General features: G+C 38.1%; 1 protein-coding gene across 1 annotated transcript in view; it reads right to left on the reverse strand.

The window, feature by feature from the left end:
- The window catches only part of OTOGL (otogelin like), an 89724-nt gene extending 64297 nt beyond the window's left edge, over positions 1 to 25427 (reverse strand). Inside the window, exons 1-19 of the mRNA XM_054188395.1 lie at positions 25321 to 25427; positions 25082 to 25180; positions 24297 to 24451; positions 20959 to 21080; positions 20034 to 20239; positions 17110 to 17240; positions 16181 to 16287; positions 13205 to 13311; positions 12382 to 12507; positions 11531 to 11639; positions 11232 to 11278; positions 9905 to 10050; positions 8218 to 8341; positions 6366 to 6543; positions 5315 to 5439; positions 3309 to 3518; positions 2353 to 2518; positions 1162 to 1236; positions 359 to 411 (exon numbers count right to left, since the gene is read on the reverse strand). Coding sequence (XP_054044370.1) covers positions 359 to 411; positions 1162 to 1236; positions 2353 to 2518; positions 3309 to 3518; positions 5315 to 5439; positions 6366 to 6543; positions 8218 to 8341; positions 9905 to 10050; positions 11232 to 11278; positions 11531 to 11639; positions 12382 to 12507; positions 13205 to 13311; positions 16181 to 16287; positions 17110 to 17240; positions 20034 to 20239; positions 20959 to 21080; positions 24297 to 24451; positions 25082 to 25180; positions 25321 to 25333 — 2299 coding nt within the window. The 5' untranslated portion in view covers positions 25334 to 25427. The remainder of the gene's footprint in view (positions 1 to 358; positions 412 to 1161; positions 1237 to 2352; positions 2519 to 3308; positions 3519 to 5314; positions 5440 to 6365; positions 6544 to 8217; positions 8342 to 9904; positions 10051 to 11231; positions 11279 to 11530; positions 11640 to 12381; positions 12508 to 13204; positions 13312 to 16180; positions 16288 to 17109; positions 17241 to 20033; positions 20240 to 20958; positions 21081 to 24296; positions 24452 to 25081; positions 25181 to 25320) is intronic.
- Between the last annotated feature and the right edge of the window lie 469 nt (positions 25428 to 25896).

Below are 25896 nucleotides of genomic sequence, written 5' to 3' on the forward strand. Positions count from 1 at the left end.
ACCGAGATCCCTTCTAAATCTATTAGAAACTCATTAAAAATTTACCTTCTAGAAATCAAGGCTTCCTAAGGCTTCCTAAACATGGATAGTGAGCCTAATTTTAGGTATTCACATGAAAACATATTGACCTATACCTCACATGTAGTTAGGGTTTTTTAATTTCCCAAGTGACTTAGTACAATTTGTGCTACAGAAAAAAGAAAAAGAAAAGAACTTGTGCTCCTAACCTCCTATTTTAAATATGTCATGATATTAAGTATCTCATAATGAAAATACATATAAGGAGAAAACCAAATGACTATTCAACGTCAAAAACTTTCTCTGTACAGCTATAATATGAGACAAGACCATAAATTACCTGTATTTTCTGTAGTGTCTTCAATACATTTCACTGTTCCATTCAAACATTGACTGGAAGAGAAAAGAAAACCCATCTTTATTCAAGGGTCAAACGTTTTGTAGCCACCATGTTAAAAAAGATAATGCAACTTAACCCAATCTCTTAACCTCTTCCTTGAAAACTTAACCCCTTCCTTAAAGAAATAATTGTGGGGAAAAAAAAAAGAGCATTGGAGTGGTGTAGCAATGGCAGAAAAATTAAGCCCCTACTCTCACCTTTTCAACTACAAGCTTCAGTTATAACAACTACAATACATACGACCTCAGCAAGAGCCAAACTTGACGCTCAAGTTGCAGACATGATTTTAAATCAGCAGGTTGAAAACATTTCTTCTAAAATGAACAAGTTTGACCAGGAAACCTGGGAGGTTTCCCCATTTATTTCGGAGAGGTCAGGATTCCATCATGAATTAATAATACAAAATTACACAAATGTAGCTCCCTGCAAGCCTTTGTTTGACTGACTTTCCAAAATAGAATCCCATTGTTTATTTTTCGGAAACCAGAATCACATTGCTATCATAATGCCCTCAGGTCTAAGAACAGAACTGCAACCTCCATGCCTGTGTTTTGAGATACTCTTTAGTCCCTGGCCTACCGAATTTTCCAGGTATCCTGTTGTTAAAATAAGCAGGTACTAATCCAATTTATATTAGTTTTGACACAGTAGACCTTCATTCTATGTGAAAAAATTCTTAGGGCTCTTGAGTAGCATCCAAACTGTGATACATCAAAGATAAAACTCTTGGCGTTCAAACCTACCAGGAGCCTGTTGGCGTAGGAAGGATTTCTCCAGGCTGGAGGGTTTTGCCCTTGTAATGACAACAACAGGCAGATCTGTTAAAAGAATATTTATGCATGTAGATACAAAAGCAAAATGAAATGGGATTTAAGGGCAATCCATTTATCAAGCTATTAGGATAAGCAGGCCTTATAATTAATCAAATCAATCTTTTTATTTATATTTACAATATACTTCTAAAGGCAAAAATTAAAGGATAACACCCTGGTTGTATTGAAGTCAATGGCAAAACTCCCACTGTCTTCAACAAAGCCAGAATTTTCCTCAGTCTCCATATTATTTATTTGCTGTTTCTCTGCATTAGTCTTATAGAAAGGAAATTTTCTTCCCAGTTATGGGAAGATTATGGCAATATGTAGCTCCCATTAAAAGTACTGTCAAAATCATGGGACAGAGGAATTATCATAGCAAAATCTATTAACTCCGTCTGTGATAAAAGCCAGATGGGACAGAAGTAGCAACAGAATTCCATAGAAACCATGCAAAAATATGGGAATACCAAGTTACCTCACACTCTTCAATAGTTTGAAACAGCCTTTATTCCCACAGTATGGACTTTACTCATCTTTCAAAAATATATGTCGCAATGAACAGCAATAACTCTGTATAATCTTGACGTTTATAAAAACACTCATTCCAGGTTTTAATTCAGTACCTGAACTCAGTAACTCCCCATGGTGGTAAGCTGTACACAATATACAAAAAACATTTCCTTTCATTGACCATTTCCTTCCATTTAACTGAAGGATTTTGCATTGTGAGACAGAAAAAAGATACTCCTAGCTGGTCTCGCCATACTATCCGTGATGTCATGGATTGCTAGTATGTGCATTCCTTCTCATTTTTTCTTAAGTGTTAAAAACAAGGTTTTCATGTGAAAATGCTTTCCCATTAATTCAAAAGTTTCATAACGCCTCTCTCTAAAGCAGTGTGACATATCTTCTCTGAAGTGCAGTAGATGGCTGTACGCACAGTAGCAGATGAGGCCCCACTATTTATTAGTACAAAAGAATGAGAAATCTTCACATATTGCTTGCTATCCTGTTTAGGCAGTCGACATCTTGAGGAAAACAGCAAAAAACCCCTACTTTAAATCTTGCTGGAAAGAGGAAAATATGCCTATGCATATATTCTATTTCCTTATGACTTACATTGATACACAAGAGCTGACCGACTCTTCAAAATATTTCCCATCAGGACAATTACATCCTTCTGCACAGTCATCACCACAGATATTTGCCACAGAAAGTGAAGCACAGGAGTGTTTACAAAAAGAAGAGCACTGATGATAAACCATACCACTGTGACACATCACAGCTGGAGGAGAGAGAGGGAGAGAGAAGGGAGAACAACATACTCTTAAAATGTGAAAAGTAGAAAACAAAGCAGTATATCATGGGAGTGCAAAACAGCAAAGCAAAATGGTCTCTTGCTGCACTAGTCTGACTTAAAATGCATAAGAAAAATATGCTGGTTTACCAATTTCTTAAATTAGAAATGTTTAGATTTATGTGGAATTATGTCGGAAAATTCCTTGGCTGGAATTGTCTATTTTGTAAGCAGTAGGTATATGCTGTGGGGGTGAAGTGTGTGGGGGTGTCTATCTAGTAATTCAGGCTTCCAAGAAAGGATGAATGGTCCAGTTAAAGTTGAGGCATTACTCTATGGTTTATAAATGCCTTGGTTTAAATCATTGGTATATCCTACTTGGCAAATCACTCCCTGCCCTGCCCTACCCTGCCTGTCCCAGGGAGCCCCTGCCACCCCAGGTTGCCTTCCCTTAGGGAACAGCCCTTCCTTCTGCCCCTCTGTGACTACTTTAGCCTGATAGGGGCTTCCATATGACTTAGGAGCTCAAAGTCAGAAATTTAAATTCTCTGTGTAGCCAACAGAAAGGGACAGGCACACCCTGTGAGGCAGCTCATGTTCCTCGACTCAGATGTCTGACATAAAGACTATCAGCGTTCTCCCCTGAGTATGTCATTAGCTCACGGCACAATTCTAGTTTACAGCAAAAAAGGTCAATACCTGTATTTTGTGGAGCAAATGACACTTGTAGAATTTTATGCATTTCTAAAATATATTCTACTCTGCAAACATTACTCACCACAGTAAGAAATATGAGATCTGAAGTCAACGAAGACCCCATGCTTGCCACAGACATAAGCATAGTGCGCCAGAGCGTTACACAAACAACTGCTTCCACATTTGCACGCGTCAAAGCGGCATAGCTGGTAGTATAATCCTGGGCTGATGTGGGCATGGCAGGGAGCAAAAACTTCTTGATGGATGATATCACAGTGAGATGCATACCCAGCTAAGAGAAGGTGACATTGTTTTAGCCAGATCCATTTTAATATAACAGCCAAACAGCGCAGAGTATTAAAACCAAACTTAGCCAGTTGTACAACAAAAACTTGTATACAATGCCTTTCTGCAAAGCAACTCCCTCAACAATAAACTCCACTTTATATAAAAATAACTATGTAAAAACAGTTATGACTTCCTCTAGTAGCGTGGAAAACTTAAATGGCAAAATAACATATTTCAAAAGAGCTAGTTAGAAGAGTCCTCCAAAGCTTGGAATATGTTTTTTCCTACTTGATGTTTCATTTAGCTTTGAAATCAGCAATGGCCATATACCTCCTGGCTTGTGAACTCAGGAAGCATAGCAAACTGGAGCTCAGGGGCATGCAAGTCCCAGGCTGGCCATGTACTTTCTAGTGCCAACAGACCCCCCTCCTACCACTGAAGCATACTACCACCACAAGTGGTGGAATATCTCAGGAAAACCATAGTGTGAATCATATTTAAGCCAATTTTGCTGCTAAAAGAGTGTCCCTACCCTTCATCCTCCCTGTTCATTCCCACATACGCACACCGAAACAAGACTTTATGGAGTCTCTCAGTAAATTAGATTCAAGGACTGAACTTGAGTTGGTTGAAAAGTAACCTGACAAAATAAATAAACAAACAAACAGTCATTTCTTTTTCAGTTTCATCAGATTAAGATCATCACAGGCCTGGAAAAATGCTTGTGCTGGCTCAGTACCCGTGGTAGCTTGGGGCAGAACCACTTACTCAGGGACTGCTTTTTCCAGTGATGATCACAGGATCACAGGAAAATTCAGGCTGGAAGGGACCTCAGAAGGTCATCTAGTCCACCGTCCTGCTCTAAGCAGCTTACATTTATGTCAAACTCCACCTTTACTGAGGAAGCACAGAACTGAAGGTGAGGCATGAAGTATCTTGGAGAGAGCTAACTTGGCTGAGATGTACTGCTTTAGAAGACAGCCAATCCTGAAGGCATAAAAAGTCTTGGAATGCCCCAGATTCTTAAAGGTTTATGGTTATTTTAGGCTTTCCCACAGACTCTAAATATGGCCAAATTGCACATCCCTAGTCAGGCCCTATGTCTGAAACGTTAAAAACATTAGACTAAATTCTGTCAGAATTGGCAAGTACTGTCTGCTCATTGTCTTCATTAATTGAAAAGAACAGCAAAATGGAAAGGAGGAGACAGTGAAAGTTCAGTGCAAAACATACACACACCAACCAGCCAAAACTAAATCTTTACTCAGGAATTTGAACAAATCCCAGTATCTAATTGTTTGTATCATTTTGTGTCAGAGAGCATAGATGGAGTATAAGGAAACTTTTATGCAGCTGAGACAGAGAGAAGCCAGAGACAGGACTTTTGATCTGAACACTGTCTTAGCAACACACTGTCTCCTGTACTTTCTTTGTTGACCTACAAACATGCACCACATCATTCCTCTTAACTGGAACAATTTACAGGACTACAGATGGTGTAGCCTAGGACTTTCATATTTATTATACAGCAGAATTTAGAACTCATAGCCAGTACACCCAGCATTAACGATCAACTAGCTTGTATTTATGAAGGACTTATTTCATGTTACGTGCTAACTGCATGGAAAGAATGGTCTTTGCCAAAGAAGAAAAAGGAAAGAGTGTGCATCTAAATCTGAAGTTAAAATACATGTACATATCCATTAATGAATAGGAAGTAACTGTGCAACTCATTCACAGAGAAAACAAAAACGTCCCATAGTAATACAGCTAATTCCAGAGTCCTATGTGAAAACATACCATTTTGCTGATTAACGTTGCAGGGATCAACCACAGGAATATTGATAGGCACAGAACAAGCTGAGGAAACCTTCCACGCATTGGCATGAAGTTGTGGGGTCCCTTCTATCATTCCTGCTGGAGAACTGAAAAGATTAATACTGCAGGCATCCTGCTGACCATATGGACTACATGGGTGAAGACGCAAGTACATCAAAACGGCTTAGATGCCTAGTCACATTGAACATTCAACATGTCAAAAGAATTTCTATCTGTGATGTATGAAAGAATAGAGGGCATGTGAAGCTTTTTCCTCAACATTTTACTCATGCAAAAATATTCTTACATTCAAAGTCTGTCCTCATTTCTGCTTAATTCAAGTACTCTGAAATCAGTTGGAGGAGGCATTAATGACAGCAGAATCTGGCCTTTTTTCAAGTACATACATACAGTGAAATCTCAAAAATTTGGCCTGTTATCTAATTTCAGTTTTCTAGAGGGGGGCTGTTTGCATTTTGATACTGTTTTTCACCAAGAATTTCAAAAGCATTTATTATTGCTAGAAAAGTTTTGCAATATTATAGCTTGGAGGAAATGAAGTCAAAGGATAAGGAAAGTGTGCTCTTCTAATTAAACTGTTCCTGTGGTTCAGTATTAATTTTTTTTTCCATTAAAATGTGGTATGGAAAAAAAAATCAAGCAGTAGTAATTGTTACTCAGGTGAAGATGCTACTAGTATTATCGTCTACTCTTGTCAGTGCTTGTGTATTTGCTCTGATGGTAAGAGAGCAGCAGGGATGAAAAAAGTGCATTCAAGCAATATCATCAACCAATAACTTCTATAAATAGTATGGTAGTTTTCTAGAATGATTTAGCTAAACATCTTACAATCACCTAGCTATATTTATGAGTTTCATATTTTTAGAAGTAACTAACATTTTCATTAAGAGATTTTGTATTGATTAGTTTAGTAAAGTATGAGCACATTAATGAAATGAAATAATCAGATTATTACATTCAACAAAACTTTTCACTTGTTAAACATGATCTAAATGTACAATATACGACTTACAGAAAATCATCTCTTAAATTCCCATTGTATGTTCCACATAGTCCCAATGTTCTTCTCTTCCAGCCAACATCAACTTGAACATAGATTCTCTCTCCATCTTTAGCAAACAATATCTTCAAACCAAAATTAGTTTTCAGTTGAACAAACAAAGAAGATATATCCTGAATTTCAATAGCCCCTGCACATAGCAAAAGAAAAAGAAAAACAAAGTCACTGAAATACGACTTCCAGGTTGTATTGGTTTACGCCTTAAACAAAATAGATTTTGAAAACTCAGAAATAAAACGAGAAACTATGCACAACCTCACCTGCAGCCAAATAACCTCACCCATTCTCCATCCGAACTTACGAGACTACATATCTTTTTCATTAGCAACACAAATCAGGAATTGCAACTACTGTCAACAGTAAAAAATCTCTCACCTTTCTGTACCTGTGAGTTACCCAGAAACCCCTCTCACATTTCTATTATTTTTAGAAGAAAGCAATGCAACGGCACACCTCTGGCAATGAGAAGACAAGACAAGAAACCACTTGTTTCTTAGCCCCAGGGATGTTATAAGATTAATTAACAGATGCCTGTAAAATGTATTGCAATCTTCAGATTGAAGGTTCCCTTTTATTACTATTGATATGACATCAGTATAGTTCTTTCCTTAGATTGTATGTGAACTAAAGCCCTATCAAATTCCCAGCTTTCCTTCCCAGCAAATCCATTATGCGAGGAAATGGAAATTTCACAGTCACAGCACTCATTTGCTACACATTGTTGGGCTACTTGCAGCTGCAGGCTTAAAGCATATCTACCTTCACAAGCAGCCTCTACACATGCAAACACATACACTCAGCTCCATAAACTGAGAGGAGGCTGATAAAATACTTATGTGAGCTTAAAGGTGTTCTTAGCTGATAAGACTTAATAGATAACATCCAGTTATCAAGAATGTGACATCGAAATATTTGACATAGATTATATTTGTTGCAGAATATGAAAGGAGACAAGAAAGTGAATAGGGACTCATTTAAAATACATCAAATGAAATTATCAATGAAATTATGAAGCAGAACTTTAAACATAACTGAAAGTATAACTGAGCTATGAAACTCATTGCCATAGGAAGCTACAAATGACCAAAGCAGAACAATGACTGGACAAATTCAATGAAGAAAAGGCATAGCTGCAACCACCAGCACAGAACTCCCGAAACTCTGTTTTGCCAGAGACTGGGAAAGAAAAGGGGAACAACCACTTTGGTCTTACTGAAAGAGACTAAAAATCCAGTAAGAATTTACTACTGATCACTGTTAGACACAAAATTTAGCAGTATCATTTCCACCTACAGTGCTTTATTTTATAACATGCTTTTAAGGTTGATTTATCTTACTATCCTTTCCAAAAAGGTGAAGTAATCTGCCTGAAATCACAATGTAAGTCAGCGCTGAAATCAACGTAGATCCTGTAGAGCACAGGGTTTCTATTCCATGCCATTTATTTCAAAAACGTTTAATCAAGCTAGACCTTAATGTCAGCATCAAGATGATTTCCATCCTCTCTTCATCTCCCTCTTTCTCTTACCTATGTCTGAAGACAAACAAAACGAGTGGAATTTCTAGGTACTCTGCGAGATAATAAATACAAAGAAATAAGGGCGTAATGAAGGACTCTATTTCACAGGCTGAAAAAGTATATTTCTAGAATCATTGCTAAGGTTGTAAGAAGTAAGTTATTGTACTTTCATAACGTATGCGTGAAAAAATTCCTTTTCCATAGATACATATTATTAAAAAGCTTTGGAGCATACACAAGAAAGAATTTGAACCCTAGTAAACTTGTAGTCCATGCACTTCTTACCATTAAGGTTAAAAACTTGGTTAGGGCCGGTTTGGACTTTACCATATCTTGTGAGAGTTACTTGTTTGCTCACATCATCTTCAAGAACTAGAGTTATAGACTCAATGCAGGCGTGGTCAAAGTTCTAAGCAGAAAGAAGTTTCACCATCAGAAATAGGTAAAGACATTAATATTACCATGGAAAGCAAAAACAAACAAATGGGGAGAGAAGGCAGTTGTATAGAAAGGAAATACCAGAACTGTCATCAGGTAAATCAGTTGTAAACTATCACTCAAAGCATTAAACAGAGCACCCAAAATTGTATGTAGAATATAATAAAACATTGTATATGAATATAAAAGCAAGGAGAATGCATTTTAGTTATTATGACAGTATAGTAGTAAGTGGGAAGAGGTCCCCAGGTACTGATACTGGGTTCAAAAGGCCACACTTGCATGGCCGCCCTGGGTACTCCTCATTGCCGGGTTAACCAGTGTTTGGGACAGAGTCTGACACAGTCTCTATCAAGCTGGTGCAATCAGAGCCCAAACGCAGTGAGAAAGAGAAAGAAACTATTGTACACATGAAGATGCTTCTCTTCCACCTTGACACCTAGTCTTGAACTCTGACTGCAGACAAAAGGATACAATTTCTCCAGAATTATACTAAAATAACTTCTGAATATCTGACTATTCAAAAAATGGCTTTACAAACTAACTCACACTCATCATTTTAAAGTGCTATCCAGGCAGAATTTATGAACCCAAATACAAGACAAAAGGTGACACATAACCAGCTTAAACCAAGCATCTTACGCTCCCTGGGGCCCCTATGATTTCACCCAGGAACTTTCCAAGGTGCCTAGAGTTGTGCTAAGGGTCATTTCCAGTAGCATCCTTGTCTCTCAGTGGCTACCTAACCAATCACTTCATGCTTGAAGCCACCTGAAACGCACAATCAGGAATCTCAACACCTATGCAGGAGAAGGGCGGTGCCTACAAAAAAGCAGAGGCATCACCTCATAATCTGAAGTGACACAAGAGACAGTCCCACAGTAGGGCAGCTTCAGTGCATCACTCCCTGCTGATGAGTTAAGGCATCCCAGCCCTCAGCACATGGGTGGCTGTGAATCACAGTCTCGGAGACTTCTCCTGAGAGCCTAGGTGACTAATAACATCATTAAATCCACTCTCGTAGATAAGTACTTTTTATAAGCAGCTCTATTGGTAAAGCCTGTTGTAGGATACCTGCCAAAATACTTTCAAACAAATATGTGTGGTGGCTAGTCTCTTCAATAGTTTCTAAAAGGCATTGCTCCAACAAATGAAATAACGTACCAAATAAAAATCTAAAGCTAACAAAAAAAATCTCTTGCCTAAATAGCAGTGTATTAAACCTGTTCAGTGCTTCCAGCAAGTGCTTTTCTAAAGCCTAAGACACCTGTTTGTACCATAACCAAACATACTTGTTCAATGTGCATAAATTAATACCTCTTTAGACTTTATCCCTCTAAAGATGCAATTCATTTTACATAGGGCAATACAACACATAGCAATACAACCAGCACAAAAAACATGTAAAATGTTTTCAATTTATGGTATTTTTCTCTTAAACATAACGCAGTAGTTTACCATAGAACCTATACAAGATTGCCTGAAAAATGGATGTACATATTTGTTGTGAATGTTCAACAAAAATGTGACTTACTTGTCCACAAGGTGCTTTCTGTAAAGTGATTGTGAATTTGTTTTTCCCGGTGCCTTTTACCAAAATGTACTGGCAAATCCCAAGAAAAGTAAAATGACGTCCATCAAATGTCGTGAAATGAGAGCTACCTGTGATGGAGCACTCAGCTTGAGAGAAAAAGGATAAACAAGAATGTTCACTTGCATAAGACTGTATCATTATTCTGTAAATGATGGAAGAGAGGTAAATAAGAAGCTTTCTCCCCATTTCTAAGCACATAATCCAGGCTAACTTTAATCTATCTAGCTATTACGGTATTTGGAAATAAAGCATGGTATATTCGCCTATTTCCATCAGATGCCATCTCATGTTGCATAGACCACTGTGCAGCATCTTTTGGTTCTAACAAGATGAAATGCCTTTGAGTTATGAGTTCTCTAAACTACAAAAGAGCTTTCTCTTATCACAACTCCGAAGCTTCCTAGAATCTTCTTCCTCATCATCTTTTGGCATGACTGAGTGTGAAAGAGGACAAGCTTCTTTCTCCTTCCTTCTAGGTACTATGGCACTGCTTTTTACTGCAGGTATGAAGAGGCTGCAGGCATTTATTCCCTAGAACCAGACTAGAGTAGTCATAATTAACCCCTGACATGCAAACATAACACACACAAGACGTGGGGTGGTTCTCGGTGTCAACTGTTTTACACTACAGGTCCACCCTGTCAAGCCTTGCTTAGTGACTCTTAATCCTTGTTTACTACCTCATTCAGAAGTGGCTCCTAAATTTGTAAAAAATTCTCTTTCACAAGTTTCATAGTATAATCTTGTCTAAGATACAGAACTGTCAGGAGAGTTTCACTAAGCAATTACTGCATGTTCCTCTAACTCATTACAGAGACATGTAATCTTCAAAGATAAGGATCATTATCCAAACGTGAACTGGTGTTACAAGGGAGAAAATACAGCACACTGAGCATCAGAATGATGTTTTTCCTATTATTTGTATTACAGTTGCAATTGAGGAGATCCTTATATCTGGCCCAGATACTGCACAGGCAGTAGAAATAAGCCGCCTGCCTCAAAGAACATAGAGAGTAAACAGGAGATAGAAAACAAGAAGTGGATGTACCACACTGAGTTGGGGAAGCAAATGGGAAAGGGTAAGTACGGTCAGGCAGTTAACAGCTTCACCCCAGATGGCCCACTGCTACTCTCAACATCCATCTGCTTTACCTTTCTTCTTAAATTAGTGCCACAAGCCCTTGGATCATATTTGGTTCTGTTGTCTTATGAAAAGTTTATCTCTTATGTTCATTGAGGAGAGAAAAGAATAATGAAATACAGATACCTGGGCAATCATGATCAGTGCAGTTCCAAATGCCACCAATACAAATACTAAAAAGAAAAATCACAAAACACAGAAATTCAGTGTTCTGATCTTTAGCAAAAAGAGCAGCTTTGAGCTAATTAATGCCTTGAATTCATGCTTTCCATAGAATAGCCTATATATTTTAGTGATACACAAGGCCCAGACTGTAAAACACAGATATCAACTATTCTTTAAAATGGAAGAGTGACTATGATGTTAAACTAACTACAGGCAGCAGTCACAGAGAGAGGAAACACAGATGTGAAGCTTTCACATACCAGTTGCTACATTCTTGTTCAATTTTTGAGCCTACAGGGAAGGCAGTTCCATGATAAATACAAGGACAATTTGACACAGAGATACAAGTTCCATTTTCCATAATGAGACCTATTGGGAGGGAAGTTAATAAATGAGATAAAAAACAGGTTAATGAACTCCAACCACCGCTTTTCCCCCATCTGACTCAAACATTCAAATTTGCCAGAAGGTGATCTCATCAGTCTTAACTGGGGACCAGCAAAAAGAGTCACCCAGGGAGTGCAGAGAGCTCAGTGATGAACAGTGGAGCTTTCTCACAGCAGTTGCCACTCTGAATAGTGGCTTTATGAAAAATGTCTGCCTTAAGCATGTAAAAATGTACAGACTCAAAAATGAAAAGATTCTGAGATCACATAATCTTTAGTCCTTTTAGAACAGGACTGTTCACAGTCCAATCCCTAATTTTTATTCTGTACAGGTCTCAGGAATTTTGTTTTCTTTTACAGGCATCAGGAAGTTTGTCTTATGCTCTGTACAAGAAAACACATTCTGTTTAAACAAAATCTCAATACATTTTGGAATAATTCAAATAAAGTTAATTAAATCTATGTAGTATCTTATTGTAGAAAGCATTAGTGATGGCTCCAGATTTTAAGCAATATTTCATTCTGAGACACATTTGTATTTTAGAGAAATATTTAGAGCACAATAAAAGGAAAAATCACAGTGAAAACAACAACAGCTGGAGCAGAATTTACAATATTCATATTTTCTGGATTTAACTTCAAGCACAGTCTATTTAGGCAACTTTATTATGATGCTGGATATCAGCTTTACACATACTTTTTAACATTAAATTGACAGTATTTACCGTCTGGACAGTAACAGCCATCTAAGCAGTGTAGGTTGCTGCCAAGACAATCTTTTTCAAATGTGCAGGTTGGTGGACAGCAACTGATACAGTCACGGTGTACAAAGCTGTCTTCACACTTCTCAGCTAGAAAAAATACATGGTACATTGAACAGTAGTGCAATTTCTCTTTCCATACTGGGAAACCCCTCTCAAATAAAGAGTTCTGCAGTTCTTCTGGCATAGGTAATTTTTCAGATCAGGTACAATGGATTGGCTGGAGAGGTTTTAACTGATAACTGTGGTGAACCTCTCACCAGAATTTAAATCTTTCTTTGCCGAATTCTTACATCACCACTCCAAAAGAAGTTATAGTTTCTGTGACAGGGGAACATGTGCTCGTATCTCAGCCAGTTCAAAATCTTGTGCATGAGACTGAACTGAAATTGATGGGTGATGGTGATAACTAGAAGGAGATGGATTAACTGTATTAATTCTGTTATAGGGCCAGTAGAGGCTGAAAGGTCATCTGGGAAGAGGGGCAACATCAAATCTCCACAGATGTTTGTTCTTTGTCCTAGAATATGACCAGCACACATGATGTTTCAAGCAATCTGTGGAAACATGGATTTTGTGTGGATCTAGATCAGATCACAGTGGAATTTAAATATTCCTCTAGCAAGTCATTGACTTCATTGTTTGCCAGCAGTAGTGAAGTTGGCTGATCTACTTCAGTATCAGGTTTGAGTTCTATAGTGACAAATGTTGTCAAGATGGAATTACTTGAAATGGACACATGGGGTATCTCGAAGGTCACATAGTATGCTTTATTAAATAGTCTTACTACAGGCAGGAAAGTCATCCCTCCAGTCCCGCACCGGGGACCCAGCGTGAGAGCATGCTCTAGCATACTCTGTCACCGCCCTGCAGTATGTCTCATCATCATCCACTCTGAAATGATAAAACAAGGGATTAATCAAGGAACTCAAATCCCATCTACAAATCTCTGCCATAAGATATTGCACAGGATACTTCACACACAGCTGACACCACTCAGTCATAACGGCACACAGTGAAAATACTATATAAAAAGGAACGAGCTATATTGAATATCCCCTCTACTCTGCTCTGGTGAGACCCCACCTGGAGTACTGCATCCAGCTCTGGAGTCCTCACCACAAGAAGGACATGGACCTGTTGGAACGGGTCCAGCAGAGGGCCATGAAGATGATCAAAGGGCTGGAGCACCTATGCTATGAGGACAGGCTGAGAGAGTTGGGATTGTTCAGCCTGGAGAAGAGAAGACTCCGGGGAGACCTTATAGCAGCCTTCAAATACTTAAAGGGGGCCTACAGGAAGGTTGGGGAGGGACTCTTTATCAGGAAATGTAATGATAGGACACAGGGTAATGGCTTCAAACTGAAAGAGGGTAGATTTAGATTGGATATCAGGAAGAAATTCTTTACTGTAAGGTTGATGAGGCACTGGAACAGTTTGCCCAGAGAAGCTGTGGATGCCCCATCCCTGGAAGTGTTCAAGGCCAGGCTGGATGAGGCTTTGAGCAGCCTGGTCTAGTGGGAGGTGTCCCTACCCATGGCAGGGGGGTTGGAACTAGATGATCTTTAAGGTCCCTTCCAACCCGAACCATTCTGTGATTCTGTGATTCTGTGATTCTGTGAATATACTGTTGTGGTTTATCATTTGATATTACAAAAAGTTATTTCGTTTTACCTTTACTACAAGGAACAAAACCACTAATTTATTACAAAAAAGATAAAAGTTGCTTATGACATTGTCTTCAAGACAAGTTGTCCTTGTCTTGGAGACAATGGACAACTCAACAGTCTTAAGATCCGCAGCTCAGGCCCTCTCCCTCCTGCATGACATGGAAACTCTGACCTACACTAATAAAAGACATTTTGGACCAAGTAACAAGTTCAAGTTTCCAATTCCCTGTCAGTCCTTGAACTGAGGTGAGAAGAAACCTGTTGGTGGACTCCTGACCTTGTGCTGAAGTGCTTGGTGCCAGAAGCATTAACTATTGAATACTGTAGACAGGCTCAGTGATTTACAGCACAACCTTGGGCAAAGACATTATCTCTGCCTTAGTCAATGCAGAAGAAGCTGTACAGTGTGTTTTTGCCAGGGTCATGTAAAGAGACATTCATCGGTGTTTAGGTAAGCTCAAATTTTATTCAGATGTAAGTCACATAAGGCAAGATATCACCAACTTTTTGTTACTGTGAAAGTCCAACAAGTCCCGTCACTCACTGTGATGGACTTGATGCCAAAATGAACTAGTCATAACACAATATTTCTATTATAAGCATGACTGTGACAGATCAGCTGAGTTTGTCTTTCAGCACACAAGATCATGCTTCCAATATTAATGGTCTTAAGAATATATTATATTGTGTTTGTATTCTGCTTTCACTACATCTGTTATCAAATCAAACACCATTATACTCTTTGTTACAGTGATCAGACTCTCTCCAGCTCTCCTTATCTAATCCAATTAGATGGGTCTTAATAGAAAGAATACTTGGCATATACAATGGCCCCACAAGAAACTTGATAAACTGACACTAAGCCACAAGAAGAGAGGTCTCTTTTATAAACAAAATAAGCCCAAATTAATGAGGTTCTGAGACACAGAAACTTCGTTCAAGGTTTTTAACGTTCACACAGTTCTCATCAACACAGATGCACATTGGCAAAAATCAAATCCACCTTAACAGCGTGACACTGATTCAATATCACATTTGAAAATTTGCTTTTCATTATTCTTCTTTTGCTAAGAAGAAGTCACAATAAATTCCTGAGTTACAAAGTGACCATGCAGAGGCAACTCTTCTCTTCTCTGAACAAAATCAATGTACAGAGAACAAACTTCAGGAAGCACACTTTGGAGATTTGCCTACAAACACAAATTCTTCCATTTTGACTTGATGGCAAAGCAGAAAACTGAAAATTCATCAAAAATGAACCAACAAGTTGTAGTGGATGCTACTGCGTGATTCGTACTTTCAGTCTTGTGATCCTTTCTGTATGTTTTTGATTAAATTGATACTCCGAGAAGGCCATAATAGTATCTGACAAAAATCCTGCTATTTATGACAATTACTTCTTAATTTAAAACCTACTAAAAAGGAAGTGGTACGCTGCTCAGTCATTTATTCAATTAACTTTGGAGCACCAGAGTCTAATTTGAATGACTGTCAAGAACTAAACAGGAATCTGGACAGCTAAGGGAAAAATACCAGGCTACATGTAATACCAGAAGCTGAGGAGGTGTAATACCCTCCAAAGCTAATGAGAGTTGAATTTCTTTTGACAACTCTGAATTTACATATATAAAATAATTTTGAAAAATTCTACTAATTTGAACCGTAGTGGTTGCTCATAAAAACAGTCCAACTGTGTCAGACAAATGGTCCAGCTCCTCCACTATCATTGATATTTCCCCCAGGTATCATCTCCATGTATTTCTGATTCAGGGCCTCCAGATACAGGTTTCAGGGGTTTTGTGATTAGCAGCTCCTCTTATGCCGTTAGTGACTCTCCATGGATTTCTCTTCCATGTATTTGACTAGTATTTTGTTGAATCCATGTAAACCTTTAGCAATCAAAATATCCCTTGACAGGCTGGTTCTGTGCCCTTTGTTTCCACACTATATGCCCCACTGAGAATCCCCATCTCTTTCACTTTGAACTTTTTTCCTTCTAATTTCCCTCAATGCTGCACAGTTCTAGTCTCAAATGAAAGAGTGAGCATTCATGTCATGTGTCAAAAATAAATACACAAGAACTCCAGTCTTACCTGCAAAGATCATTCATACAGCTGGAAATATAAGAATACGGATCTATGCTTTCATGACAGCTGAGAAAAGGAAACTGTAGGAATATTTGGCACTTGAAGAATATGTCCTGTGCGTTAAGGAGAATCAATAAATGGCAGTTAGCAAATACTTTCTGAACAAGCATAATTCTTTCTAGCTTTGTTTCCCTAACCTAGAGTCCCTTATATCCCCATTAAAATTTGAGAATCTCACAGTCTCAATTTATTATTATGTCTCTTTTATTATTTCTTCACCATGAGGGTGGTGAGACACTGGAACAGGTTGCCCAGAGAGGTGGTGGAAGCCCCATGCCTGGAAGTTTTTAAGGCCAGGCTGGATGGGGCTCTGAGCAACCTGATCTAGTGGGAGATGTCCCTGCCCATGGCAGGGGGGTTGGAACTAGGTGATCTTTAAAGTCCCTTCCAACCCTAGCAGTTCTATGATTCTATGATCATTCTTCCTAAAATTTGTCCTCTCTGCCTAGGCTGCCTTGATCGCACGCTTCTCCTAAACCAGCTGGGATGAAAGAGTGTGAAATGACAAAAAAATCATTTTGTGTCAATGCACGAGCTGAGCATGTAACTTCTGCAGTATTTCACAATTTCCAAAATAATGAGGTGTAAGATGGCAGGACACGAAACTGAACCCAGGTTTAATGCAGCAATGAAGAGTCTGCCAGCAGACCTGTGCCACTTGGCACATCTTATCTGAACCTTTGTACTTTTAAGCTAAACATCTGAAGATCTTCAGACGTTCCCTAGCAACAGTCCTGATATGAATCTTCCCTTTCTCAAAGCCTCAATGCATCTAAAGCTTTTTTCAACATGGTGTATATTGCTAGATTCTTGAACCATTACTACGCAGTGAAGATTATGAAAATATATATATATGAGAAACATGATTAGCTTACCTCAGTGAGTTCTGCATTAGCTGAACAAGGACTGGAAAAATCTGAGGCAGTAGGTACACAATCTATGTCATTTGAGGTTTGCACAGCCCAGCTATTTGCAAATTCAGCAATATCTTCTGTATATTCACCAACTGCATAAAAACATTGGAAGAGCATCCAGGGAAAAAAAAAAATCAACAACATAAACACAAAAAGAGCTTGAAAATTTCAGGTAGTTTTTCAACGTGTTCATTACCTCAGTTACAGATATGTTCAAAGTACGGGTAGTGTAGAAAGTATGGGTGGTGTAGTGGGGATTTTTTTAGTTTCAGGTAGTATTTTATACTACATTTAAATGAAAAGATTAAAAAAAATATATGACAAGGTGCTGGTTGGGGTTTTTTTAAGTGCAATCACTGAAAATTTTATAACAAATATGCAAATAAGGACGATGGTAATGCATTGAATACTTAAGAAAAAATACATTTCTTTAAAACAGTTTAAGGCTTTCATCATGTTTCAGTCAGCACTATTATTCCCCTCCTTTTCCCTTGCTGCAGGAAAGCCCTACAACAAACACACCACTACATACCCAGTTCTCCTCACAGCTGGACCATGGGAGAACTAATGAACAAGACGCATGACTGGAAGTCATGGCAACAGGCTGAGGAAGATACATGAACACACAAGAAGGTTGGCAGTAAAGAAACAGACCAAAAAAATCCATATTTTTGCAGTAAGAACTAAATATTACATTTTCTCTATGTTCTTAAGTATGTTTAAAAGGGTGTATTGCCTCCACCTTGAGGAACCTTACAGTAATTGGTATGTATGCTGCGGTTGTCTATATCTGTGCGTGGTTAGGAGGTGGGGGATTGAAATGAAATCAGCTACAGTTTTTTTCACAGAGCTGTGAAACTTAATCTAAATCCAAAACTTAATCTAACTTCTTCCAGCACAAGATGTACAAAGTTTGACACTCTGCAATGTGGAAAACCCCAAAGAACACTAATCACATATTTGTACTTGGATCTCCACAAATAAACAAAGATAAGATCCTAACCACCAGTCTATTTTACTTAAGAGACAGGGAGAGTTAAAACATTTCTCCACCTCTGACAGAATAGTTCTTTATGAGGAAAACCCTTTCCAAACATAAAAAGCTGGGGTTTAATCTAAAGGTAAACCTTTTGGCATAACTCTGCTTCTGTGAAAACATTAAAAATATTTTCTTTACATTTTGACATGGCTTGAAAAATTTTCTAAGTCCTCAAAAATAAAATCACTGTCCTTGAAACAGTTCTACACACAGATACAGCCTTGTATATTAAAGCAATACAAAGATGCCGTTAAAGGTGAAGATAAGGAAACGGAAAAGGAGTTTGTTTTTAAACTGTGCTTTGAAATGGAGTATTATGTGCTTCTCAGCAGCTTATTTACTTGGGGCATTGCAAACAAAGAGCATTCAGACACTGAAAGACTCAGGATAGATGTAAGAGCTTCCCTTACACTACTGGGGGAAGTAGTTTAGCTGGGGGAGATATATCATCATCCCAGGTGATTTGTAAGATTTGGAAACACTTAGGAAAAACGTTGTGGCTTAGAAGTAATTTGAATTAGCAGTCTGTTCTTGTGAAGGCATCAGAACTTCATGCTTTGTATTTGCATGGAGTCAAGGCACCATGAACAACTGGTTCAAGGTTAAAATGATTCATAGTGCTCTTGATTGTACACTAAAATAATACTATAATTTCCGATAAATAAAAATGCTAGAAGAAATTATGGTGATGGAGAAACTTAGCTCTGTAAATTAAGAAAGCTAGGAACTGGAAGTCTTTTATAACAGATAATACATTTAAAGATACTGAAATTACTATTTTTTACAGATCACGTGAATTCATTGTCTCCTCCAAACTCCATTTTTCTCCATTATTACGGATCACCAGTTTTAACTAGTTATTAAACATACTATACTCTGGTGTGCAGAAGTTAATGCACAAAACGGGGAATTTACTGCTTTCATGGCAGAAGTAGCATGAGAAATTTATATTGGGCAGATTTTTTAAGACTATACAAAGATAGGTACACCGTGTCTTCCTTCACTTAGAAAGTCAAAATCTCCACTATCAACCATAAAAAATGGGCAAAAACAGAGGAGGGGAAAAAAGTTAAAGTGAGATAAGTTTTGTGACTTAAGAATATGCAGGGCCATGGGACTAGATTCTCTCAGCAATTACTGGTAACAGTAAAAGTCCTATCTTTGTTTTTATCAGAGACTGAGAAAAATATTCCTCATATTCTCAAGCTTGTTTGGTTTTGGGTCTGTTTTTTTTTCACATTAGTTGCAAGTAGGACAGAAGTCCCTGTAAAGTATTCCTGACATAGACTACAGAATATTCTACCAGTTTAGGAAGCAATCTCTGCCTCAGACTCAGCATTGGGCAACTCATTCTACAAGGCAGTCAGAGGCCCATAATATACCACACCAACAAAGAGATAGAAGGAATTCCCTGGCAACAGCTTTGAAATTTACTTATTTCAACTAGCATTTTTATGATAGTCATATAAATGAATAACTCGAGATAGTGCTTTTTCCAAATATTAATATTTTGGCTCTTCTTTCCTTCTCCCTCCATCCTTAAACATAGAGAAAACCACAAGCATTTGCTTATTTATTTATTATTTGAAGGCACTTTCATCAGCTAAGATAAACATACCCCAAGTGCTTTGCTGAGCAATAAAAGGCTTAAAATTACATATAAATACTTTTTTGAACTGGGACTTTTTCCCTTAGCATCTGTAATGATGAGGAAGAGTAGAGCAGATATTCTATTTTCTGATGAAATAACTGAAACAGGATTCTGTCTTTTTACTGCAATATCTTTAAAATGAACATAGAAGCTGTTCACACAAAGTAAGGGCATATTTCTAAGCTATTTACTTACTATTTTTCAGTATCAGGTCATCATATTTATTGCCATTAAAATTTCCACAGAGGCCACAAGGTTTTCCCTTATGATCTTCTGTCAGCTTAATATAAATACCAGAGTTTCCATCCCAAGCAAGAGAAAAACCAAAGGTAGTCTTCACCAGAATATAGTCAGCTAGTCTCTCAATGAAAGCATTTCCAACTGTCTGAGGCAACATTAATCTGGAAAAATAAACAGCGTGCTTCAAAGATCTCAGATGAGATGAGGTTAGTGCTAGAAAAATACCACATAAAACATCGCCTTCTAACTCACTAAGCCCTTTTTCCCAGGTGCATACAGTCACTTCCATTCAATTCTTCATTATGTTTTCACTGTATTTTTTTCTGTTTACTTCTCTGTATGAACCGTTAAAAAGGAATGCTTTTCTGCTGTATACCCCTATCAGTTGTACCAAGTGAAATCCTGAAAGAATAATGCATGTTCATTATTTTCAAAGTCCAGCACAGGCATGTTGAGGAATACATGACTTCATGAGCATGCTGCATTGCACAGGGAGCTATGTGACACTGTGACCACCAGCATCCCTTCTGAGCACGGGTCCTCACTGGACTAGATGTCTGCAAATGGAAGAACTTACAGTACAGAAAATACTATTGACCAAAATACTGTATATCTTCCTCCTTTGGCCAAAGACCACCGGACAATAGTATTGCAGCATGGATCTAATCCCAATCATAGAATCATGGAATTGTCTAGGTTGGGAGGGACCTTGTACAGACCACCAAGTCCAACCATCAAATCCTCCAAAGTTGTTTTTGTTGGGATGAACAGTATCACCATAGCTATCAGTTTCAGATGGTAATGGCTATAGCATTACATCAAAGGGGTTGGCAAGAACACTTCATGATAAAATGTTAAAACCCACCATTAAAACACTTACCTGATTCCTTCTTTTCTTACTTCATGTCCTGAAATAATTATTTCTTCTTGGTTTGAAAAAAATAAGCTGACGGACCTCTGACAAGTATATACCGAACCGTAACAGTGAGGACTGTTATGAACCTTAGAGGGGAAAAATATACATGCAAAAAGAATACATGTTTGTTCTCAATAATGTCATGCAATTTTTCATAAACACATATATGATATTTTATATTTCTATGCACCAATCACTGAAAGAGCTTTACAAATAAATACTTAGAATATAAAAATTCACAAAGATATGCAAAACTAGAAGTTCATGCTACCCAATACTACTGAGAAATACAGCAACTGTTTAATATTACAAAGCATCATAAGACAGTGGTTTAAATACTGGATGAAATACTCAGGTATTTTATGTAGATGAATTTCAGAGACACTGTAATGAGCTAGCTTATAACTGCCAACGCAGGCCCTGAGGACACACCCCTATTGCTCTGTTTCTAGAATTCTGATCTACAAGAGGGGACTACAAACCAATACAAAACCTCAGCGTAATACCAGCGACCAGCATTCTCCATGCCAGCCAAGACTGGCACCAGCTGAGCTACAACACGCCTTCCTGAAGCACTCAGGATTTGTTCAGATTTTGGAGTGTTCCCATAGAATACTGCAGGCATCTAATTTACATGCATCTGCTAAAACCCATTTTGTGCTGGCTTTCCAGCCCTGCTAATGGAGAAGGACAGGCTTTTCCGAAGTTTGCTTCTCCCCATTATACATATATAGCACAGTGAGCCAGGATATTGGTTTGAATCGCGTATCAGCTTCCCTAGTTTGAAAAAAAGCAACGGAAATACAAGTTTCAGTCAGCTAGAGAGAGATTTGCAAAACTGTGTGTCTCAGATATTGACAGTGTGTGACTTCCATGACTGCCCACTACTAGAGAGAGATGTTAAACAGATCTCGGATGCGTGCTTTCAGAAACGAAAGCCATGCAACTCCGATCTCAGCATGTCTATGGTTTTATGGTAGTGAAGTAGATCTCTCATAAAAAATGTGTAATGAGACCTTGCAACAGGCATGATAAACCACCACTCCTCCTTTTTACAGTTTGGCAAAAAGGAGGCTAGCCTTAAAGTTGGACTTCATTTGCATTCCCAGCCTTTGGCATGGTAGAGCATGACTTCTGCAGGAAGGTTCTTGTCCCCGGAGACTGCATAGATTTGTTGGCCAGGGCATGCTCTCAGAACATGAAAACTGTGCGTTCAGATTTACTCTGCCTGGTGATAGGGATATGTGTCTCCAACTTTCTGTGCATATGCTCTAACCAGTTAACTACTACCCAGTTTTGAATTACACACACAGAGTCTAAGAGAGTTTTAAGCACATACCTGCTCCAAGAGCTTAAGCAAAACTTGAACAGCTTTCATTAACCTCAGTGAGGCTGAGCCACCCAAACCCATGGGATGCCCTAGACTACTGTGCTTCAAAAGCATGTGAGCTGATTTTAGACACCACTGAGGAGACAAGGGAATGTGTTGTGAATCTTAGATACCTATCATTACCTAAATTAAAATGTATGCAGAGTTTAGACAGCTCAAATATGACTCCTATGACTGTGTACGTCACCCTTCCCTGAGAAAGATGGGAGTTGCATTACCAGTTCATTTGACAGTGTTGTGAAGCTAAATAGATTAGTAATTGAGAAATGTTTTGCCAACATAGTAATGGAGGCTGTAAAAGTAACTAGAGCTATCATTTTTGTTGAAAAGATCTGTTGGTAAACACATACAGTGCTAACACATACTCAAATTAATCCTCCTAAGCTGACACTTAATCTTGGAAGTAAAAAACAGTTACTGTTTCTTGGAGCTAAATAAACCGGGAAAAGTATTAGAGTTTTTACTTGTATAAAGAAAATCATAATTAAATACATCATAAATGTTACTAGTATTGACAAATGTTTTCTATGTAAACCTGGCCCAAGACAGAAACACAATCAAGGAAAATAAAAATAATTCTTATGTTTTCATCTCCTCTAGAGAGGTGGATTATTAAATCCAGAAGGACCATAATGTGAGGATTTGGCAAGGTTCTTGGCTCTCTGTTGCCCAGCCTGTAGTGACTGCAGTGCTTCAACATTACTTAAGACTTTTCTGAGTAAACATTTTCAGTTTTTAACAAAACATGACATTTGTTACAGCAATTGACTGGCTGTTTCTCTCTTTCCAGAGCAATTGGGATCCACTGAAATATCGATTCTAGATTTTAATATAATCTTGGGGTTTTCTACAGCATTTTCTGAAAACTCCTAACTGATCATAGCTGCATGCAGAATCCAAAGAATTAAAATGAAATCGTGGAAGGCAGATGTAACAGCATCTGTCTGTAACCCGAGTGAATAGAAATGGTAGTTTTAATGGCAGATTTATCTTCACTAGACACTATTATCTGGGAGGAGAGGAGATCATGTGTTTATGAATGAAAACTAGTCCCTGGAGCAGGAATCAGCATCTAGGTCTGCCCTTGTCCCTGCGAACACTGTGACCACCATGGCTCAGAATTAGGACCCCTTTTGTCCCCTTTCCCTTGCTCAATCAGTGCCAAATCCCAACCGTTGTGTAAAAAGTAACATACTGAGTTTGTATCCTCTCCCCACAGTAACCAACAGCCTGATAAATCAGGCAGCTTCCTTCATAGAGGGTATAGGTTTGAACTCTCCCTGACCCAAAGTCATTAACTATAGATACTAAGCAATTTGAGGAAATTGCTAAAAAGAGTGCCTTCCATACATAGGTCCAGACGAAGGGGTTTGAGCTGTTAATCTTCTTTGCATGACGTAGAGGTAATACAAAATTAGAACACAAATTCCCAGAGGGGACAGAGTTTTCCGTGGGCCAGAGAGGCAGCTCCTTGTAGCATGTCGATGGCTGTGAATCGGGGCCCAATACACTGGGGTGCCCCGCTATCAGGCAGGTGATAGCTGTTTGCACTTTACTCAGCAACTGAGTTTTTTTACAGTCTGACAGCTAAAGTTTATTGAAGTTTCCAAGGTCTGCCTTAAGATCCACTTTTGTTCCCAGAAAGGAGAGATCAGAGATCCTTTTTAGGATAGGGGGAGTAAGAAATACTATTTTTAATATGCTGACTCTGTTGATTATCATTTCATCGGCGTTTTGAGTTACTGCACATAGGCTTAGACATTTTCCAGCAGCATAGTTTTATATTTAAGTAAGCAATGCAATGGATTCATCCATTTATTGTCTCTCTACTTATTTTACTTATGATGAAAAATAAGTCCTGTAATACAGGAATACTCAGTGTGTTATTTCTAGCGTATGCTCACATACTTACCCAAACAGTATACTGGGGTTCTGGAGTATTGCAGTCTTTTGCAAAAATATAGGAGCAATTTCCCGGGAAGTAGTAGTAAATGCCATCAAATGTTTCAAAATTATACTGTCCCCATGATTTGCAAATCCCATCTCGGTCCTTACCAGTGTTAGGTACTGGAGAGAACACACTGAGTTTACAAGCACGGTAATCAAAAATTGACAGGCATCACAGGCATCTACAAAAGTAAGAGCTCAGAAAGGAAATAAGAGTTTATAAAGAAAATATACAGCAAAGACAAAAGATAACCTCTTTTCTTCAACTTTAAATAAAGTTGAATACCTTTTTTTAATCTTTAGGCTGCAGTTCTAGTCATGTGTGATCATTGTAAATTTTTCCTTTGCTTCAATGGATACATTTTAATTATAAGTACAGGCAAGGGAAACCAGTGCATTGAAATAGTTGGTAATTTTGTTTGCAATAAGTCACTGTTCATTAGAAAAATGCAGTGACTTTTTCATGTTCAGCTAACTATAAAAAAGCTGGGTAGCTACTGATGTACTAGACAGTGAACTAGCCGTTGAGGTATCTATGTATCATTGCAGCCCAAGGCTAAAATTTAGGCATTCCTGATGTTACTCTCTATATATCCATAACAAATATCATTTTAATCCTCTTAGCTACTACTAGAATGACAGTCCTGCTACAGAGGAATCACAAATGTACCGTTAGCAGTATTGTTTTAAAAGCGTGCACCTTAAATCTTGCTTGAAGAGGAAACTTGACTTTTTTGGCTCAGAACTTACCAATTTGGCACCTGCTTCCTTGAGCCTGAAATAACTGACAATCACAGTCACCTGCCTCTGTGCAGGCTGCTCCGTTAAGGCACTCCTGAGGACATGAACCTGTAAGCAAGCATTAGTAGATAGTATTAAGTAGATACTTTTAGTAAATATAGTATTTTGCAAACAGCCTGAGAGATCTACATCAAATCTGTTTATTGTTAAATTATGAGGAGCTATATTAGCTAAGAAAATTAACCAACCAGTTTTTAACATTTACTTAATTTTATCCTTTGTGTTCCTTGGTTAAAAGAGAAGCAAGGTTCTCTCGTTTGGTTTGAGACTTGTAAACTAACAAAGGAGCAAAAGGTCAACCTCCTCCCAGCAAACAAAAGGTCAAGTTCCCATGTAAAGAAACCAAATCCCAGTTCTGCTGATCTCAAAATACACAGGACACAGATTATTCTAATTGACCAAATTCAGCACAATTTATACATATGTTCAGCTCCTCCCTCTTAAGCATTGCAGCAAAGGGTACGTTCAGCTTATGAATAGTCCAGAATATATAATTTACAGAGTCAAAATCAATTATAAATAACCTTCCCCCCGTGCTAAAAAAAAGTCAGTTAAAAGGTTATTTCTGCTTAAGAAGTGACTGGAGTCAAAGACTTAAGATTCCATGGAAATGGTTTGTTTTATGTTATAATTAGTAATTGTTTCCAAAAGCAGTTTCATTAAAGGGTTTTATAGTCTGTTTGGAAGCTAAGACCTCACTGTCTTGTACTAACCATTCACTGAGGTGGGTCTAAATTGTAGTTCCCCAAAAGTGGAGAATAAAA

This window comes from Rissa tridactyla, chromosome 1 (genome assembly GCF_028500815.1).
Source record: "Rissa tridactyla isolate bRisTri1 chromosome 1, bRisTri1.patW.cur.20221130, whole genome shotgun sequence".
NCBI classification, from domain to species: domain Eukaryota; kingdom Metazoa; phylum Chordata; class Aves; order Charadriiformes; family Laridae; genus Rissa; species Rissa tridactyla.